General features: G+C 35.4%; 1 protein-coding gene across 16 annotated transcripts in view; it reads left to right on the top strand.

Moving 5' to 3' along the window:
* LOC106869579 (uncharacterized) overlaps positions 1-15,385 on the top strand; it is a 373,899-nt gene that overhangs the window by 195,885 nt on the left and 162,629 nt on the right. The window contains exon 1 of one of the 16 annotated variants that reach the window (XM_089364767.1): positions 13,827-14,069. The exons of the other annotated variants lie outside the window; for them this stretch is intronic. Coding sequence (XP_089220893.1) covers positions 14,054-14,069 — 16 coding nt within the window. The 5' untranslated portion in view covers positions 13,827-14,053. Of the gene's footprint in view, positions 1-13,826; positions 14,070-15,385 lie in introns of those variants that run through there. 16 annotated transcript variants of the gene reach the window in all.

Raw genomic sequence — 15,385 nt, 5'->3', positions numbered from 1 at the left:
ATACCTGTACGTATATATGCATATACTCATTTACTTTTGTTTATATATATATATACATACACATGCATAGATGGGTACAAGACATCACCAACAGTGCAAATAACATGAAATACATAAACAATGAGAAAAAATGGAAGACAGGACAAGTAAACACAGAGAAAGGACCCGTCATTAGTTGTTGGCTAACTACTCCTCATTTCAAGCATTCAGTGACATATAAATAACTGACAGTGAATGAAACCAAGAGTGTGTTGTGTTCCATTAATTAATAAGTTAAAAAGTGTATAGTGAATGCACAAACGAAAAATAGACTGAGAATGGCAAGTTAAAAAACATAGAGTAAGTGCACAGAAGAATGGAAAACAGACACAGAAGGTCCCCAATTCCTCATCAGTTAACGGCCAAAAAGCACAAAACTGCATCAGACCCACATATACATACATATATATATATACACACACATATATATATATACATACACACACACATATATACATATATGAGTATGTATACGTATGTGTGGTTGTATGTATCTTTCTCTTGACATCTTGTGATGGCTGTAAACAAGCATCACCATCATACAAGTGAGGTTGTTCATTTCCAGATTTCCATAAAAAAAAAACATGTCTGGCCAGGTGAGGGTTGGTGACAGGAAGGGCATCCAGCTGTAGAAAATTTGCCTCAACAAATTCTGTTTGAGCCATGCATGCATGGACAAGTAGACATAGAACAATGATGATAACAATGATGATGATGATGATAACTCCAATCACAAATTCCGTCTTGTGCTTAAGAAAGCAATTGGCTTGTTTGTCTTTTTTGTTTTTGCTGGGGTTTTTTTTTTTACATGTTTCATCTTGACTTTACCATTCTCTTACCATAAATACAGCAGACAATGTCTCTGACAATTATGATACAGATGCTAATACTTCACGTTGTCTAGGAATTTCAATTTATTGAAAATTTTATTATTGATTCGATTTTTATCATTATATTAGTAACTTTCATTTCACACTTAACTGAATTATTAATAATTAGCGAAAACTAAAAGAACATTTCTAATTTAAATTAAGTTGGGAGATTTTGTTTCATCTTCTGAATCAATCAAACATATATGTTCACATGTGTGTATGTGTGTATGTGTGTGCATGTATATATATATATATGTGTGTGTATTCACATACGTGTGTATGTATATATATATATATCTCAGCAGCATCAGATAAATATACATACACACAGAGCAAAGACATGGTTGAATGGCTAAGAAGTTCAACTAAATGGCATAAAGTCATCCACCAAGACATTCTAGCTATTGGCCCGTAGATGTGCTGTCACCTCTCTCTGCTTTTTGTAACTCTACTACAGTGACCTCTGCTCCTTGCAGCTGGCTTGTCTCATACCACCTTCACACCTACAAATGTCTGGGCCAACCATCCTTCCTCCCCGGGCCACTGACCATCATCATCATCATCATCATCACCACCATCAACCCCTGGATATTACTGTCTAGCGTCCTAGGATCCATGGAGCTAGCTATCCAGTTTTCATGGCATATAAAAGTGATTGAGATCCCAGGGTACCATTCTGTCGCAGCTGAGTGAACTGGAACAACAAGAAATGAAGTGTTCGGCTCAAGAACACAATATGCTGTCAGGTCCAGAAATTGAAATCACTACCTTACAGTCATGAGTACAATGTCCTAACTGCTAAGCCACATGGCTTTACTCACTGACTTTGAAGGTCCACCAAAAGGCCAGACTACATCAAGCAGACAATAAAAAAAGGTAACAAAATAATGGAGTTACCAGTTTGATCTTATTGAGTGAGATCTTGGCTAACTGTCTTACACAAGTGCTGATTCAAGCTTTGTGAATGAAAAAACAGGGTAGACAAAAACTCTACATAAGCTTGTTTATTGAATTGTATCTATATGTCAAAGGTCTACACACTATGTGACACCAATTTTGTGGGTGGATTACATGACATTAAGGGTACATCTGTTTGGTGAAACATTTATCCACATTATAATTGTGTAATTCTACTTTTTCAGAATAAACATCATCCTCATCATCATCCTTACTGTAACATTCATTTTTCCATGCTTGCATGGGTCAGACAGAAACATTGAAGCAGATTTTTCTATGGGTGAGTTCCCATCATGTCACCAACCCAGATTCGTTTTTATGCAAGGTTATCATTTCCTCAGGTTGAGATATATATTATTACATCTGTTACATATGTTTCATTGTTTGGTAATTTAATTAATGATGTCACACAAAAAATACAACCCAACTTACAAGTGCGGAATACATAATGAAAACTGGACACCTCCCCAGGCAAAGACAAAATACGAAAGGAATTTAATGCAATTATAAATAAGAACCACAATGGAATGGTAAATTCGTTAAGCACTGAGCGTACCTATTCCCACTTATATATATATATAATGTAAACAAGCAGATGCTATAAATTTTGATGTAGTTCCTATTTCTTTTTTTCGCTTCCTTCCTTAAATTATTTTACTTTTCATTGATGATGAGTACAACAGGTGTAAACTGAGACATTAGAGCCTCTCTAGTTCTTTTCATTCAGCCTATTTATATTCACTGTTCACATGCTTTCACTATTACCATATTGTTTTATCTAATGGATAAAATCTCTCTATCTCTCTCTCTCTGCATATATATGCCTGCCTGCCGAACCAGCAGGGTGGTTTCATTTGAAAGCTACAAGAATGCAAAGAACTGCAATGTGACCAGAGGTGTATAACCACATCCAATAGTCTGGACAATACAGTGATAGTATGATTGATTGATTGATTGATTGATTGATTGATTTATGTATGGCATTGGTTTGTCTGTGTTTTCCTGTAAAGATGCCAAATGTTTAATACACACCTGTTACAAACGTGTGTTGGTAACTAAAATGGATTATCTTTTGTAAAGGTTTTGTACAATTGCTCTTAGTCAACCGTACACATTGGTGAATCAGATGTATTAAAATCATGACTACATTCTAGTTTGACTTTTTTAAACCATATTTTCATTTGAATAGCTTGCAGTTTGCAACAGTAAAAGTCCCAAAATTTGTTACCAATATCTCTAGACCTTCATGGGTTCATCATCAGGATTAATGAACAAAGAAGGCAAAATAGAATATGATGAAAGCTTTAAAGGGAAGTTCAGTATTTGTAGTAAAATGAAAGCAAAACCATCGCAGTTATCACACACGCAGCACGTATATACACTGGAAGTAAAAAGCCAGTAAGCATACTTGTTTACACCTTAACATCATTATGACTCATGGAGTGTTTATAAGGCCACACACACACACTGATATAATGTCCCTACACCACTGAGAAACGAATGCCAAAGGAATTACTGTGGATCATGACAAGGCTTTTGTGGCTCTATAGAGATAAACAGTAAGATAGAGAGACAGATAGATAGATAGAGAGAGAGAGAGAGAGAGAGAAAGATAAGAGGAGAGACAGAAAGAGGCGCATGCATGTGTATATAACATAGAACAGTATAAAGTAAGAGATACTGCTATGAGAAAAGAATAACATAAAGGGGAGTAAATAAAAGTGGGAGAGGGAGAAAGAGAGAATGCATGACTGTGGAGTGGGAAGATATATAAGCAAAAGATAGGGCGGGGGAGGGGAGAGATAGAAGAGCTGGAGAAAGAGAAGAGATAGAAGGACCAAGAGGAAAGAGAGGAGGAAGAGACAGACAGACAGAAGAGACAGTGAAGGAAGGAGAGTGGAGAGATACCAGAAGAGTACAAAAAAGGGAGGTAATAGACTCTTATCTTCCATTTTGATTTAGCTAAAAAAAAATGTTTCCTTTTTTTTTATTCTCTTTTCATTTTTTAATGTAATCTATTTTAAGTAAACAAGCAATAAAGTTGTTTTGTTCAACTTTCTATAACTTGTTTTAAGTAAGCAATGCTGTTAGTGTTCTGTCCTGTATAGAAACTAGCAGTACTGGATATTAGCTAATTAAGGAATTTTTTCCTATTTTTTTTCTCTTTCTATCTTTATATTTTTGTCCCTCCATATACAGAATATAAAAAAGAGAAGTTATGAGGTGTTTTAGGAGAAATTTTTTTTTACATTATAAAGTTAGCTGTCAACTTCTCCATATTTTTTTTATACATATGCATAAATACACATAGATATGTATATATAAATATATACACACTCATTTGTGCATATGCACACACATGTGTCCATGTGTTGATACATGAATATATATATATATATATATATATATATATATATATATATATATATATATTTAAAATACAGAGATGCCTATAATAAGACATTTATTAATATATATATATATATATATATATATATATATATATACACACACCTATACATATATATATATACACACACACACATATATATATACATTTTCATGACATCACATTATTTCTATGGTTCTTTATGTATTTTTTGATTTTTATTTAAGGTTCAACTGTTGTGCAAAATACCAGAGATACAATTATGTCAGAAAGGAACTGAAAGAATGAGTGTTAAACGGCCCCAGAAAGGCATCAGACAAATAAGTCTTTTTAAAAGAAATTTTGTTATCTTTCTGGCACCTAAGGTTTCCTTCTGGCAGAGATCAGTACATTATTTTTTTTCAGTTAGAGTTTAAAACACACAGCACTATGAAGTATAAAGACAAGAATTCATTAAACTGATACTGACTGAAGTTGGGAAGTTTCCACACGTGTAAAACATTTTGGTTTCACAGGTTAACCATTTTCGAATGAAGAACCTACAGTAAAACATAACAAGATGCTGAATGGGACATACTCTTCAGATCTCATGTCCCCATATCAGTATGATGTTACTTCAGCAGTAATCAAGAAGACTTGGTGTAGAAAAGGAGGTGCGCAAGTCAGAGGTACCCTACATTTGAATAGGAATAAGGGACAGAATGGACCCATCTAGAAGACCTTCATTCATAAGCCTACTCAATCAGCTACTGATGTAGGGGATACATAAGCAATCAGAACATTAATGGCAAACCTTCTATGTACTGGTTAGATTTTAGGAGGTGGCGCAATGGCCCAGTGGTTAGGGCAGCGGACTCGCGGTCATAGGATCGCGGTTTCGATTCCCAGACCGGGCGTTGTGAGTGTTTGTTGAACAAAAACACCTAAATCTCCATGAGGCTCCGGCAGGGGATGGTGGCGAACCCTGCTGTACTCTTCCACCACAACTTTCTCTCACTCTTACTTCCTGTTTCTGTTGTGCCTGTAATTCAAAGGGTCAGTCTTGTCATACTGTGTCACGCTGAATCTCCCCGAGAACTACGTTAAGGGTACACGTGTCTGTTGAGTGCTCAGCCACTTGCATGTTAATTTCATGAGCAGGCTGTTCCGTTGATCGGATCAACTGGAACCCTCGTTGTCGTTAGCGACGGAGTGCCAACAACAACAACAGATTTTAGGATCATATCCTAATACTTCATTCTTCATACAGTACTTTTTACTGTTGATTGCCTTGATTACTTAACTTCACAAAGATCAGTGAATCCTACACATACATGAAGATTTTATAGTTTTACAGACAAATTCTATGTATCCTCATTGATATAGTCCCAACCCTTTAGCATTTAAACCAGTCATATTCAACCCATATACTATATGTTTTATGTTCATATCAACCAGGCCTGACCTTTCATACCTACCCTGCAACATCATCCTAAAAATATACAATCACATCATTGCGATCTTGAAGTTACAGGATAATGTATGATTGATTCAAAACAATGTGAATAAGTCAGTATTATATTCGACAGAACAATCTGAATGCTTAAAGAGTTAAATGAATTATCAGGATTTATTTAACTACATCAACCAAATCTAAAATATCTATGTTCTGCCCATGTATTTTCACAAACAAAGCTGAATAGCCCCCTTTATCATTTTCATCTTCTGTCAGGGTTTCAAGAAATAGACAGGAGAGAAAAATCACAAATAAGAGAGAGGGAGAAAAGGAGAGAGAGGAAGAGAAAAAGAGAGAGAGCATTACACAAAAGCAATTGGTTATTTAATCAAGTGGAATATGAAATTTAAATTCTAATACATTTCTGCATATTTGCTTAACTTTATTGTAAATATTAAAATGATTTAATTGATGACTGGTTTCAAAGAGAAGAAACTATTCTTTGCTGGTTCGTTAAGTTTTGCATTCTTAAGTAGATTATAACAATGAAAGCTGGAAGAACTATAAACCACACTTTATATTCGATTTCAATAAATCATCCTCATTATTACTTTAAAGGTTTAGATAGGAGGAATTACAGTGGAAATAGTTGATAAGCATATTTGATATTATTTGACATAAATCTTAGGATGGTTGACAAAAAGACAACCAGTTTATGATGTTAAATCTTCAGAACTAGATTAGGTTGTGGTTCAGTGGAGAATAATTCTCTAACTCTTTTGTCTGTGTATATAACATTTGCCTGGTTCAAACATTCGAGGTTTGTGCAGCAAAATAAATTGTAAAATTTATCCAAAGTAAAAGCAATACACTCGGATACCACCAAACAGTTTTCTGAGACACACTCAGGAGGCCAGAGGCAGGACATACTGTGCCTGTGTGTGGTGTGGGTGTGTTTTTACACACCCACACACACACATACACACAGAGTTGAATTAGGTACTTAAGTTGAAGCACCAAGTCAGAGTGGCTTATTTCAAACTGATAAAATGTTTTCATTGGTTGATTAAATAGAACTGCTTGAAACAGCTGTAATGCACTGATACATGGACATCCTTGTTATTCAATTGCTATATATATATATATATATATATATATATATATATATATATATATACATACATACACACAAACACATGTGTGGGTGTGTGTGCATCATCATCATCATAAGTCTGCTTTATCAGGATTGACTTGTGGATAAACAATAACACTATTATGTTTTGTTATATACCCTCTGGTTGATCTGCTTGCTGTGTGGTAAATTCGATTGACTTTAATGATCACCGACTATTTGGCCTTATGTCACTGCATTTATATATATATCTATATATATATATATATATATATATATATATATATACATACACACACACATGTGTGAGTAGTGTAATTTGCATGAAGCAATGTCTGATATAGATAAATGGGTCGTTTTTTTAAAACCAAAACAATGCAAGCTACAAGAAATAATATAAGTTGACAGCTTGTACAAGGTAAAAGTACAGACTATTGACTTTTATTACTTCTTATAACTGATATTGTTTTGTCATTAAAAAAATTGAAAACGTGTTTGTGTGTGTCTGTATATCTCATATGTTACATAGTTTGTCCATGTCTAATCTTGATGATAAATGATGATACTTACACAGGTGTGTGTATATAAAGACATTATAAATATATATATATATATATTATTTTACTTGCTTCAGTCATTTGACTGTGGTCATGCTGGAGCACCACCTTAAAGGGATTTTTTTAGTCAAAGATCTCGACCCCAGGACTTATTCTTTGTAAGCCTAGTAATTATTATGGGGACATAAACACACCAGCATCAGTTGTCAAGTAATGGTGGTAGGACACACACACACACACACACACACACACACACAACAGGCTTCTTTCAGTTTCCATCTGGTTGGGAAGCAAGCTTCTTACCACACAGCCATGCCAGCAGAACTACACTCCACTCTTTCTGTGGTTGTATAGACCAATGGGCTTTGTCAAATCAGTTTATCTGTGATGACATACAACATGAAGAAGAGGTCCTCAATGGTGCTTATATACTCCTGAGCATTATGAGGCATTAATGCTTCCCACTCATACCAAAGTTTATGATTTAATCCTTTGCCTGTCTTGTGTAGCAGATGTGATGCACAGGACAGATTTCCATGGCATCTATGCATCATATTTGAGACACATTCCCAGTTTTCGTCAACCACCAGATTAACTTGGGAAAGTTTTATATTTCTCAAAACATATGAAACAAGAACTAAAAGTTTGGAAAGAAGCATGGATGTTTAGGATAAATGTATGCAAATGCTTTGGCCAGGCAAAGTGTTAACCTTGTTTTATTTAGACCTACAACAAAACAACTAGAGAAGGGGAGGAATTCCTAGTGACACCAACTGTATGAAAAATTCATAGTAAAGAGGGTGCTACAATAAGATAATAAGCTTGTGTTTATGTTTGCAGCAAATAGTTTTTTTTTTGGGGGGGGGGGGGGGTTGTGAGATCTCCATTACAAGCAGAATCTCTTTGAAATTAAAGTTTCCACCAGTTACACTAACCTCACACAAGAGTTTGGTTTCATAAACAATCAGAGAAAACAGAAAAATGAACGCCTCACCAAACCACCACCCATTTCACTTCTTTTCGTAGTGTGAGGTCACAGACTGAAATTATTCAATATAACCACACAGAGAAATATTGGTGCTGGAAACAATTGATACTTAACCTATTTTAGTTTTTCAAAAAAAAAAAGCATTTCTTTTTAGATCAAACATATCAATTTCATTTTTGTTTTGTACATTAATACATGTACACTGCTGTCCCGACACCCTCTCCTCCACCTTCACATAACACTATCCCTCACCAGTAACACACCTGCTCATACACACACACACACTCTCTCACACTTCTGTTAAGCCACACACATACACACACCTGCCTCCTCAAATGTCGATCTATTACACACTCCTCCTCTAATACACAGCTTTTACCTCAGATATTACTTACTAAATTCGATTCACTTTATATTTCTACTCCCCTACTTGCCATTTTCCAGACGCTGTCAAAACTAAATACATACATATATACATACACACACACACACACATATATATATACACATACATACAAATACACACACACACACACACACACATATACATATATATATACACATACATCGAACTAAATTTGATGACTGGCACCCATGCCAACGCCGTCTCCATTGGATACGAAACTCGGCTTGCGAAGACCTGTTGGGGCAAGCGAAAGCGAAATCGTGATGGCACCTGTGCCCAGTGTCGCCTTCCTGGCACTTGTGCTGGTGGCACATGTAAAGACATTCGAGCGAGATCATTGCCAGTACTGCCTGACTGACCATCGTGCCGGTGGCATGTAAAAGCACCCACTACACTCTCGGAGTGGTTGGCGTTAGGAAGGGCATCCAGCTGTAGAAACTCTGCCAAATCAGATTGGAGCCTGGTGTAGTCATCTAGTTTCACCAGTCCTCAGTCAAATCGTCCAACCCATGCTAGCATGGAAAGCGGACGTTAAACGATGATGATACATACATATATACACATAGATACATACATATATACACATAGATACATACATATATACACATAGATACATACATATATACACATAGATACATACATATATACACATAGATACATACATATATGTCATTATTCAGTTTTATTTCAAGATTTTTCGTGAATAGAGAAAGAGCTGGTTTCTAACCTAGATTCAAGACTCACGTATTTACATGTGTGTGTGTGTGTAATGTGTGTGTGTATGTATATAAATCAACCAGAGTCCAATGTCTGTCAAGCTACAATAAACCCACTGAATGTAATTTTTAATACAGAGTAAATAGGTAGCAGTAATTTATTTTCCATCCCTTACTTGTTTCAGTAATTGGACTGTGGCCATGCTGGGGCACTGTCTCAATAGGTTTAGTAATGTTCACATTTCCAAAGGTTACTGACTGTGAAATAAAATGAAATAAAATGCCTCAAACAGACAACTGTAAACAAAAATTCAACTTGTTTCCTTGTCTTGCTGAAAACCTATCTTTACTCTCGTAGCACTCAATACTTTTAGTTTTACTTCATATGTTTATTAGTCGTTAACGAAAGTCACTGGTCTATTAAAAAAAACAAACAAACATCTAATTTGATCATAAATCATAGAAAAGTTACAGCGGCTAAGGTGTCAGTTTATCACTTAAAGAGGTGTCACTGACTGTATAATGTCGTGAGCAAGGTATTGAATAACCCCCTGCCCTAAATACCTGGCAACTAAGCAAGAAATATATATATATATATATATATAAAGAGAAAAAAAACTCAGTTCAGTGGGAGGGGGCATTGAATAAACAGAGTTTACATTAGTAATTTAATAATTTACAGTACCAAGATGATGATATCGAGTACCACTGTAGAATAACTACATTACCAAAACATATAACTCAGTGACAATATAAAATGGTGAAAGTTGGTAATAAAACAAGATCAAGGGGTTAAGCAAGGGGTTATAAATATGGGAAAGTGATAAGCGATATGGGGGTGAGCAGACAGCAAGAGAAATCATTATGAGAACCCCTATCAAGCATTTCGGCCTGTTAGTTCTTGACACTCTAAGGGAGCTAAGTCCACCTAGGTAGTGACTCCTAGGTGTCCTCCTGCTATTTTTGAAATGAATAGCATGTAGCTGTTTTTTAAGCTCAGGTCAGCCCTGGTCAAACAGATCTTTAATCAAAGATATTCTTTTCTACTCTAGGCACAAGACCTGAAATTTTTAGGGAGGTGGGGGCAGTTGATTAGATCGACTCCAGTACACAACTGGTACTTAATTTATCAACCCTGAAAGGATGAAAGGTGAAGTCAACCTCGTTGGAATTTGAACTTAGAATGTAAAGACAGACGAAATACCGCTAAGCATTTCGCCCAGTGTGCCAACGTTTCTGGCAGCTTGACGCTTTCTTTAATCAAAGATATTACAACTGTGATTATTCCAGTTTTTATCCAACATATCTAGAACTATATTGTTCAATGTATCCTTCTTTTTTTATAAGAAAGCAGAGTCGGATTTGCTCCAGGCAGATTTAGTTGCTATATCAAATACGTAGATGTTCTCCTAGCAATGTATAGTTCCATTTAGTTGCATGGCTGAATTCATGTCTTCTCATGGAAATGGATTTGGTCTGTCAGATTGAATTGCCCAAAATGCAATCCATACAAATTGAAAGTCCTCAGGGCACACCAACAAACCAATACTAATATGGGACTCACACTTACCCTACAAGTAACTATCTAGGGCCTCTTTTTGTCAGGGTTGGTTATGGGTTTCTGTACCAGGGAAGTTCCTCTCCAAAGCACAGGCTATGACAAAGTGATTTTCTCTTTTGAATTCTAGCACTTGCCCATGCAGGCAACTCCCCCCCCCCCCCATCTCCCCACACCACCAACGACATCCAAGGCTCATATAACTTGGCAGCAATTGCTGTTAGAACTCCCAGAGAGCCAGAACAGATATTGCAAGACACTGCATCGAACACTGTAACAGTTACACAAATTCACTAATTTGGATTGGAAATTTTTTTATTGCTTCCCCACCCCCAAACAATGAAAGGCAAAACTAATCCTGAGAGGATTTGAACACAGATCACAAAGTCAGAACAACTACTACAAGCCATTCCATCTGATGCTCTACCGATTCTGCCAAATCGCAACCTTACCACAAGCTACATTGGTTTTATATTTAGAGGACAGATGTCATCAGCATGTGTTGTTTCGCCAATAAGGTCTTGGTTTCCATGTCACATGAAATTAAAGAGAAACTCATTGCTTTCCTCTCTCTACAAAACTATTGATTGTCAAAACTTTGAAAAGTCTGCTATTTTTAATGAAGTTGTGATGTTCATTTTTTTCATAACATGAGTATTAATGGAATATATGAAGCAAAGTGGTTTTAGCAGGGAATCAAAATAAATGGTGGAACATCACTCAATAGGATCTTATATCCACTCAGAGATGCTTGCATCCAACATGGGAAGTTTTATACAGTCACTTAACCTTTAAGAAACAGCAACCAAATTTCCCTCAAATCTTTTGTAGCCATCATAAAAACAGAGGATGGACATACTGGACACTGTAGTCCTTGATATACAAAAGGACAGGACAATAATGACTGGAGCAATGTCTTTGACCAAAGATCTGCTCGATAAGCGTAGATGACATAAAGGTTAAACAGCAGCAAACACAGCAGTAGAAATAACTACAATAATAATAACAACAAGAGCACTTGGAGAGTGCAAACCTCCGCCAAGGCAACACCAACGTCTTTTCAACGATTAGCTGGAGACAATTTTTAAAATGAGAATTTCTGAAATAAACTCGACTGCTCTCATAAATGAGAATACTAAAACTGAACTTGACCGCTCTCAAAAATTAAGTAAGAAAAACAGGAAAAAATAATCCAGAATCTTTGTCCGGTACTGGATTAATCCCAAAATCTAATCAGTTTGTGTCAGTCACAAGGCCAAACATCCCTGAAAGTTTCATTCGAATCCATCCAGCGGTTCTTGAGATATCTTGTCTATGGACAAACAAACAAACAAACACAACTGAAAACAATACCTCCGCCTTAGCGAAGGCAGAAGTAATAAAATATAGTACTTACTTTTGTTTTTGTTACTGTTGTTACAGTTTCCCGAAGAAAGCTCTGTATCAGTTGAACCAGATATTACATTTGTATCAGACAAGTTTTTTTTACCAAAATTTGGAATACTCTCCTGACTACTCTGAAATGTTGCCATGGCAATTATCTTCCGTTTATGATTGCACAGCTTGGTAAGATCCTCAGCGCAGTTCACATCATTGACAGTCCACTGGCGAGACACAACACTAACATCAAAATTAAACACTTTGTCTACAAGAACAGGACATTGCAGACCACATTTACACGTCCCTTCTGTTGACAGGTAATCCTGGACTTGTTGGACAGATGATAAACGTGTGTTACTGGGACTGAAAAAAAAAAAGAGAAGATAAAAACAATTATAGCAAAGAATTTAAATTTGAAAAATGAATTTTAATTTTCATTATCTATGAATTATATATACACACACATTAGTATCAAACAATGAGAATGAGTGCTCAATACTGCATTAGTTGATAAATATTCTTTACTTGTGGATTAACAAGGCAACCAAAGGTTTCATGTTGTAGAGGTCTCCACAATTATTCAAGCAAAGTACATGGGAATTTTAGTACTTATCTCCATGTGCGTGTGTGTGTGCGTGTGTGTGTGTGTATTTACAAAGCAAGTTTTTCTATCTATTTTAGAAGTTTTGTTCTTATCAGCAAGAATTGTATGTTGTTTACATTATAAGAATTTTTCTTTCATTTTTTTCTTTTCACTTTGGGGAACTTTGAGAGATAGGAAATAAATAATTTTAACAGTGGAACTCGAAGCACATATACAGCTATAATTATTAGCATGTAGAAAATTGGTTTGAAAAACCTTTGAATAGAAATAAATCAATGGCTGCTAGCAAAACATGAACCCAGACCTCCTGTAGACACGGCAGTTGTGTGCCTATGAGCAGCCATCGGCTTTTTTTCAACCAAGGTTTTTTTTTTAACCCAATAACCAACAAGCTGTTATTTATCACCTCATCTCCTTAAAATGATTTGTTTCATACCTCTCAAAGTTTCTAAAAATGGAGGGTTAAAAAAAAAGAAGAAAGAACTAAAAAGTCTTATAATGTAAGCATAATGTTTATATTTTTGGTGTCCCTAAAACATGTAAACACACTTTTGCAGCCCATAACTCACTAGATATTTCTTCTGTTTCAGGTGCAACCAGTTATAAATAATGGCCGAGATGAAACTAAACTCTAAATAAAAGGAAAGGAAATTTATTTTGAAATACTACTGGAAGCAGGAGGATGTAATTGAAGTGCACAGACATTTTCGAAAGTAGCTTCAAACATATCCACCAGAGTGACTAACCATTTCTTGAATAAGAGATAAGTTTGAGGCAGAAAGATATGTTCAAGATATCTACAAGACGTTCTGGAAGACTTGCAGATGTCCGTGAGTTTCACAAAAGGTTAATTTGTGTGTAAATGATGTTTTTGTGCGAAAACCTTTTTTTTTTGTTATTTGTGAGGGATTTTTTTTTCGCATAGAAAAACAAAAAGGAAAAAAGAAAAACGAGTTGCAAATTTCTAGTCAGCATTTACAAGAAAAGAAATGTTGATGGAATCTGAGAAATAGAAGTTTCATGTTCTGTAACAAAAGTAAATTTCTGACATCTCGGTTAAGTTACTTGTTCGTAGAAGAAATGTTTTTCATATAATACACACCCCATTTGGTATACATTGAGATAATTGGTTAAAAAAAATCAAAAAAAATCAATACTATTTTGTTTAGTAATATTTGAAAATGAAAATATAATAATAATAATAATAATAATAATAATAATAATAATAATAATAATAATAATGTTTTATTTAATAACTACTAAGGGTTCACAAAAAATGCTGGGGACAGTACAGGACAATATACCAACAACAATGCTGCTGCTGATGATGATGATGATGATGATGATGAAAATTTGGGTTTCTTACAGACAGTGGCCTCTGAGATATCAGAGAAGAGAGACTGAAGCAATGAATCAAGCAAAAAGGATAACAATAAAAGGCATCTAATATTTTTATAATTAGCCATGTTGAAATGCTGGGAATGATGGTGGTGATGCATGATGATTTCTGTTACATTTCGATGTTTATCTCTGCCAAGTGATCATGTTAGACTAAATTGCTGTGAAATTATAAATAACTCTTGTGATCTCCACCCCCGTGGTTCCCATAATGCGCAAAAAAAAAAAAAAAAAAATTGCAGGACACATCTTTGATAACTGCCTTTGGAGCATGTCCATGTTGCATCAATCATTATTTCATGATAGAAATATAATTTTTTTTTTTTTTTAATGTATCTGTCACTTTTGAGGTTGCTCAAAGAATATCTTATATATTTGTCAATGGATATCAAGATGAAATATCAATAATAGGATATCCAGCCAAGAGATTGGCAGTTTGTATTCCATCATTGATACAATTTCCGAACTAGCCCAGTTTCACCTATTTATAGATGGTACAAAAGTGAGGGAGCATCTTGCCAATATAAAGAACTGCAGTACAGTAAAATTGGTTTCAAATTCTGGCACAAGGCCAGCAATGTCAGGGAGGTGGGTAAGTCAATTACATCAACCTCAGTACACAACTGGTACTTATTTTATTGACCTCCAAAAGGATGAAAGACAAAGCCAACCGTGGTAGAATTTGAACTCAGAATGTGAAGATGGGTGAAATGCTACTGAGCATGTTGCCCAGTACACCAATGATCCTGCTAGCTCACTGCCTTACAGTGCAATAGAATTGACAAATGTCTTCTTAGTTTATAATGCTGACTACAGCTGTTCTCTGGTCATTTTTCATTTTGCTGCCTCTTCTTAACAAATGAAATTCTTTGTGGCTTAGTCAGAAAAGGAAAAAACGGTACCCATGTTCTTTTAGCTGGGACTTGATGGAGTGGGGGAAGATATGAAGATCTC

This window comes from Octopus bimaculoides, chromosome 16 (genome assembly GCF_046866305.1).
Source record: "Octopus bimaculoides isolate indiv1 chromosome 16, ASM4686630v1, whole genome shotgun sequence".
NCBI lineage: Eukaryota > Metazoa > Mollusca > Cephalopoda > Octopoda > Octopodidae > Octopus > Octopus bimaculoides.
This window is presented reverse-complemented; position numbering and strand designations above follow the sequence as displayed.